The 7,635-nt window shown below is 35.1% G+C and overlaps 1 protein-coding gene across 1 annotated transcript; it reads left to right on the top strand.

Moving 5' to 3' along the window:
* LOC126079469 (olfactory receptor 4P4-like) lies at positions 1-942 on the top strand. Its single transcript, XM_049890488.1, has one exon. It carries the CDS (start codon positions 1-3, stop codon positions 940-942), a length of 942 nt encoding a protein of 313 aa, XP_049746445.1.
* The last annotated feature ends 6,693 nt before the right edge of the window (positions 943-7,635 follow it).

Raw genomic sequence — 7,635 nt, 5'->3', positions numbered from 1 at the left:
ATGGAAAGACAGAGAAATGTCTCAGAATTCATTCTGTTGGGACTTTCTCATGACAAAAAAAACATACAAATATCTTGCTTTGTTCTATTCTTATTCTGTTATATTTCTCTCTTGGTTGGAAACCTTCTGATCCTTGTTTCCATTCTAAGCAGCACCCTTTTTCACCAACCAATGTACTATTTCCTCAGCCACTTAGCATGTCTGGATGTCTCTTATACTTCTAGTGTCACACCCAAACTGATAGGTGATCTGTTATTGGGGACAAAATCCATCTCCTATGGTAACTGCATGCTACAGGTATTTACCATGCACTTCTTTGGCAGTATTGAGGTCTTCATTCTAACTGCCATGGCCTTTGATCGCTATGTTGCTATCTGTAAACCTCTCCACTACATGATTATCATGAATAGAACAAGATGTAATCTTCTTGTCTTAGCTGCTTGGGTTGGGGGGGCTGTCCATTCCTTTCCTCAATTATTTATAGCAATCCTCTTACCCTTTTGTGGTCCTAATGAAATTGATCACTATTTTTGTGATATCGCCCCTTTGCTAAAAGTTGCCTGTACTGATACCCACATCACTGGTGTTCTTGTGCTTGTCAATTCAGGTATGGTCGCCTTAACAACCTTTGTTCTCCTGTTTGGGTCTTATGTCGTTATATTATTTACCTTAAGAAATCACTCAGCTGAGGGAAGACGCAAAGCCTTGTCTACCTGTGGCTCCCATATCACTGTGGTGGTCTTATTTTTTGCTCCTGCAATCTTTGTCTACCTTAGACCTCCTACCACTTTTCCTGAGGATAAATTATTTGCACTGTTTTATACCATTATTGCTCCTATGTTCAATCCCTTAATCTATACCCTGAGAAATACAGAAATGAAAAACATCATGAGGAAAGTTTGGTGTCAAGGTCATTTTCAAAAGAAGCTCACAATTAATTGATGAAGCCTGTCAGTGAAACAATTTTGTAAAATAGAGTGGCTAATTTTGAAATCAAAGGTTCTAGACTACTCATACTTTATGTAAACCTTTCCTGTCAGTAATGGGTTAAATGTGGGAAATAGGAATTAAAAGTTAATGTAATTAGTAATGCAATTACTAATATATCATATAAAAATTAATTGGAAACCTAGTTAATTTTGTGGGGTGTTATCATGGATCGACTTGTGTCCTCCCAAAATGTGTGAACTAGTCAATGCCATGATTCCAAATATTGTGTGGTTGTCCTCCATTTTGCCATCTGATGTAATTTTCCTGGGTGTCCTAACTCCTGTGGTTAATGAGTAAAGATTAGCTTATGTTAAAGATGATTAGGGTGGGATATGGCACCCTTATTTAGGTCATGGCCCTGATCTGTTGTAACTGGAGTTTCCTTGGGGCATGGCCTACATCACCTTTTAGGTTACAAGAGATAAAAGGAGAGAGAAACCAGCAGAGGGGGAGGGAATTCCTACCACTTAGAAAGAAGAGTCAGGAGCGAAGCACATCATTTGGACCCTGGGTCCCTACACTGAGAAACCTTAGACCCAGGGGAAGATTGGTGACAAGGACCTTCCCCCAGAGCCAACAGAGAGAGAAAACTTTCCCCTGAAGCTGGCACCCTGAATTTGGACTTCTAGCCTCCTATACTGTGAGAGAATACATTCCTGTTTGTTAAAGCCATCCACTTACGGTATGTCTGTTATAGCAGCACTAAATAATTAAGACACTGTGTTAAAACTATCTTGAAGAATCCTTCTTTGCTTAGAATGAATTCTTTCCAAGCTGATCCTTCACCTCCATAAATATGCTTCCCTTAGGTTATCCCTCATATTTCTACAAACTATCATGCTTTAATTGAATTCCTTTCTGCATTCAGTCTGAGAGTTTTACAGCAATGTGTATTTGAGATCATTAATAATGGACTTCTGGAATGTTAGACTGTACATAATGACCAACTTGTCCACTCTTAATTTCTTGCCACATGTGCCTCACCAAATTGGGTAAAAAAAAAAATTACATGTTGGTAAATACATTGACCTTAATTTTTTTTTGTACCTCACCCTGAAATTAATAGATAATCTCACTTTAAGTCCAAGGATAATTTATCTTCCTTTGGAGTTCAATTTTCTCATCTGCTTCTTGAAATGATTTCCAAGCAAGATCCGTCATGCTAGAAGTGTAAGCCATATGCTCATGCAACTTATTTTTCCTGCTAAGCCTGGAAAGATTTCTAAATCTACACTTGGAATTGATGACACTTTGGTGTTAATGACACAATTTTATGATACTTTAAATCAATACCTAGAGGTAGAATTGTTGAAGTATAATTTTTAGTAGCTTTAGTAGATACTGTCTAACAGTATTTTATAGTGTTTGTAATTTTATACTACTAATAACAATATGGAAACCGTGGTGGTATAGTGGTTAAAAGCCATAGCTGCTAACCAAAAGGTCAGGGGCTCAAATCCATCAGCCACTTCTTGGAAACTCTATGGGGCAGTTCTACTCTGTCCTATAGGGTTCTATGAGTTGATCGACTCGACAGCAACAGGTAGCAGCAATACGTGATTAAAAAAAAAAAAGTATTGCCATCGAGTTGGTTCCAATTCATAGCAACCCTATAAGACAGAGTACGACTGTCCCATACGTTTTCCAAGGAGTTAGCCTTTTGGTTAGCAGTCAACCTCTTAATTACTGCACCACCAGTATGTCCCTCATGTTAGTAAATTTGCTATTTTTTTCCTCTCTTTTCTCCTTGGTGGACATTTCTGATTTTAATTAATCTTTTTGAAGAATCAAATTTTGGCTTTAATTCAACTTTAATTCATATTCTCTTTAGTGCTGTTGGTTGTGTCATTAATTTATTTTCTCATTTTCTTTATGTTCTTGGATTTTGATACTTAAATGATACTTAGATCACTGGTTACGAAACTTTCTTGTTTCTTAATGAGAGAAGTGATATCAATACACATTCTACATATTTCAAAGGGTAAAAAGAGATTATGAACAAATTAAAGCCAATAAATTCAACAATTTAGATAAGGTTGACAAATTATTTGAGTAATATAAACAACCAAATTTCATTAAATAACAAATTATAGATAATCTCTGTAGGCCTTATTTCTTAAAGAAATTAAGTAGGTTGCTTCAAATCTTCCTAAAAGGAAAACTCCTGCCCAGGTATCTTCACTGTTGATTCTAAAAAAAAAACACTGAAGAAGAAATAATGTCATTTCTACACAAATTCTTCCAGAAAATAGAGCAGGAGATAACACATCTGCGCTCATCCTATTAGACCAGTCTTTCTACGATACTTATAAATTATAGGAGGTCATCTTTACTTCTGTTAGGATTTTCTACACAGACTCTCATATACATCACATGTGAATACAGTTAACTTATTCCTACTCCATCATGGTTATTACTTTTTTTTTTTTAAGCGAGCTTAACATTTTTTCAGGATATAAAATAAATATCAAATTTGTTATATTTTAGAACTAGTAATATATTATTAGAAATTTTATTTTAATATATACATTTTATAGCATTAAAATATAAATACTTAAGGATATATCTGAACAAACATGGGCAATATATGCATTGAAAACTATAAGACTTTGTGGAGAAAATATAAAGAAAAAGATATACCTTGTTCATAAACTGGCCAATAGAACATTTTGAAGTCCATTCTTCCAAAAATAATCTCTAGAACAATGCAATATCATACAAAAATCTGAACAGGCACATTCTTCTTTGAAATTCCAAACTCATTCTAACATATATGGAAATGTAAAGGATGGATTAGTTCCCACAACTCTAAAACTGTATATAGTTGGATATCTTCCACTATCTGATTTCAAGGGATATTATAAAGCTACAATGTTCAAAATGGTGTGGTATTTTCATAAAGAAAAATGAGTAAATCAATGGACCAGAAGAAAGAGTCCAAAAGTAGATATACACACACATATACGTGTGAGTGTGTATATATATGTGTGTGTCCACATATATATGTATAAATTATCAAATCAGTTTCAACTCATAGAGACCTTATGTACAACAGGACAGAACACTGACCGATGCTGCGCCATCCTCACAATCATTGCTCTCTTTGAAACCATTCTGGTAGCCACTGTATCAATCATATATACGTATATATTATATAGAGAGATATGTATATATCCAACTTATTTTCATCTGTCATCTGACAGACAATTTCAAATGTCTGTCATCAACTTATCAGAGAAAAGATAGCCTTTACAATAAATAGTGCTGGATCAACTAGATGTCCCTAAGTACCAAAAACAAAATGAACTTTAATGTATACTACACACCTTGTACAAAATTATTTTGAAATGGGTCATTGACCTATATGAAAATGTAAAAGTATATAGAATATACTTAGAATATTTTTGTGACCTTGAATAAAGCACATAATTTTAAAATATGACTCTAACCACGTGGTCCATAAAAAGTTGATTAATTATGTACCATGAAGACTAAGTTGTGCCTGACCCAAGCCATGGTGTTTTCAATCGACTCCTATGCATATGAAAGCTGGATAATTAATTGACGCCTTTGAATTGCAGTGTTGGAGAATACTGAATATACCATGGACTGCCAAAAGAACAAAAAATCTGTCTTGAAAGAAGTACAACCAGAATGCTCCTTGGAGACAAGGATGGCAAGTCTACGTTTCACATACTTTGGACATGGTGTCAGGAGGGATCAGTCCCTGGAGAAGGGCGTCATGTTCGGTAAAGTACGTGGTCAGTGAAAAAGAGGAAAACCCTCAATGAGATGGATTGACGCAGTGGCTGCAACAATGGGCTTAAGCATAACAACTATTGTAAGGATGGTGCAGGACCAAGCAGTGTTTCGTTCTGTTGTACATAGGGTCGCTATGAGTTGGAACTGACTCAGTGGCACCTAACAACAACAATAACATTAAACTTTTACTGCAGAACAATTGGAGATGACCAGAGATGAATTATTCAGGAATCGATACAGTACACGAGTCACCTGTAGGTATCTCTATGGAGAATCCTGATGTGTGTGTTTGGGCGGGGGGAGATAGGATTGACTAAGATTGACTAGAGATATGACCAGCTGTCTCCATCTGTGGATTGATACAGTCTAGCTTGAGCAAAGCTTAATCAACACTGGAATTTATTTGAAATGGTCAACCAGATTCTAACTTTAATTCTGAAGTGATAGAATTCTTCAGTTGATCACAGATGTTTAACTTTGAAAGTCTGGAAGAAGTACTGAACTTAGAAATACCCATTTCTCTGTTTCTGGTACTTACTAGTTGTTTTAGCCACTTTGTTAGTCTCTGGACACTTCCGCACTCTTATCTACATAATAGACCAATTCTTACTTCAATATATGCATTATTGTGAATACTAGATGATATAATAAACTTAAAGCATTGAATAATTGCTTAATATACTCTGGTTACTATTATTATTTTTGCTAAGTAGATTGATCTGAACTAGTTAAGATACTATAAGAATTCAGTTCTTGAAGTTTTACATATATGAGAAATGTATGGGTTTGTATATACTGGAAAGAGGGAAAGGGGCTAACTGAATTTCAGTGTGCACAGGTTGTGATGAGCCAAAACCACTTATAAATATTCAGTGACTTGGAGAATGCACTGGATGGTAAAAAGAATAAAAGCTTTCTTACACTTCACATGTTGATTTCTTCTCACTTTTCCATGGTGTTTACATATTTAATAATGTATCTTTTCCTTTACTGTATGTGTGGGGCAAAGATGTCATGTCTACGTGCTTTTTTTTTTTTTTTTTTCTGATTCCCCAACCATCTCTTTCTGTAATATTCATCCTTGGCTACAAATAAGGTGGTCTCAGTCAACATTGGAGCCCTGGTGGTGCAGTGATTAGAGCTATGAATGCTAACCCCAAAAAAGGTCAGCAGCTCAAATTCACTAGCCACTCCTTGGAAACTCTACGGGGCAGTTCTACTCTGCCCTGTAGGGTCGCTATGAGTTGGAATCAACTCGAGGGAAACAGGCTGTTTTATTTATTTATTTATTTTTTGGTAGTCATGATCTTGCAGGTCACTGATTTTATTGGTCTGTCTACTTCTTAACACCTAGGTTACTCTTGAAAGTGATCTATATGTGTACCGTCAATGCCTATCTTTGGCTCTATTTTTACCTCATCTCATTTTTCTGATAGTTGATTTAATATTATTCCAGAATGACATTATTTTTCCTACTATCCTTCAGAAACTAGATGAGCACTGAGTCAGAAGAATTTTCTGAACTGCTCCAATTTTAGTATTTTGGGGTCTTCAGAGAAACAGTGCCTAAGCCAGGCTAACAGAAAGGTAGAAAGTAATGCTAGGGCCAGAAAATGCCCAGAGGCACCAGGACCATTAAGCTGGACAGCAAGTTAGGGCCATGTGATGAAGATTAGTTTGGAAATACATCAGAGAATATGATTTTTTTTTGAGCTTTGAATACATATTAAATCTTTTTCTTATCATTTATTTTATTATTTGTTGCTGTTGAGAATATACACAGCAGAATACACACCAATTCAACAATTTCTACATGTACCATTCAGCGACAGTGATTACATTCTTTAAGTTGTGCAACCGTTCTTACCCTCCTTTCCCTAATTGTTCTTTCCCCGTCAACATAAACTCACTGCTCTCTAATTTTCCTAACCTTTTGAATTGCTGTTGTCATCTGATTCCACATAGATAAATTAAACTCATAATAATTCTTCCATTGTCACATAAGTTTATATTCTGCTCTTCCTAATGGCATTTCCTTTAGACCTGGGCATAAAACAGATGATCTCTAGGATTAAATACATGTTCTATTTTGCAGAAATTTTTAAATACTTTTTGTTTGCTTTTCAGTCATAGCTATTTTTTTTTATGGTAAATCTACATTCAGAAGTCCCTTCTATTATCTTAGCATCCAAAGGAAACAGTGAGAAACAATTTAGCTCAGAATATTAATACATCAAAAAAGCCTCTGATTCAGAAACACGAAACTCTTCAAAAAGAAACTAGTGGTAAAATAGATTGGGTAGTCCTGATACGCTGAGTTCAGTTGACCTGGAGATGTTAAAGAAGAAGCCGGATACCTAACTGAAAATGTATTATGGACAGAATTAAAAATTGCAGAGAATCGGTTACACTTTGTTTATGGATTCTCAGAATTTTGCATGGCTGTGATTGTATAAATATCTTTCTTCACAAACCAAAGAGTACAGATTCAGATTTATGATGTGCAGTTTATGGTCAGCAATGCCAGAATTGAACTTTCAGGAAAACACTGAGTCAGGCTGATGTCAGCTTGGTCCATACTTATCTGAATTATTCTGACACTGTATCTAGCTCAGACACAGAAATTACTACACATTTATCTTGCCTGTAAACTAATATATATATATATACATACAAATATATGCACATATATAAATATATATTAATCCATCACCTTATACATGAATGTATTTCCACAATAATCACATATTATCATATTTGATGTCTGTACATATTTAGTCTCATTACTCAATATAGCATCATACCCTCATTTTATCATTTCCTTTCTCAGATAATTTTGATACTCCATAACTTTCTTCTGGCAATTTTCGCTTCTGCATTCCT

The sequence above is a fragment of the Elephas maximus genome, chromosome 7 (genome assembly GCF_024166365.1).
Source record: "Elephas maximus indicus isolate mEleMax1 chromosome 7, mEleMax1 primary haplotype, whole genome shotgun sequence".
NCBI classification, from domain to species: Eukaryota; Metazoa; Chordata; class Mammalia; order Proboscidea; family Elephantidae; genus Elephas; species Elephas maximus.
The sequence above is the reverse complement of the archived record's forward strand: the minus strand, read 5'-3'. Positions and strand labels throughout refer to the sequence as shown.

Coding starts and splice junctions, on each gene's coding strand:
- LOC126079469 (XM_049890488.1), top strand. CDS start 1: ATGGAAAGACAGAGAAATGTCTCAGAATTCATTCTGTTGGGACTTTCT.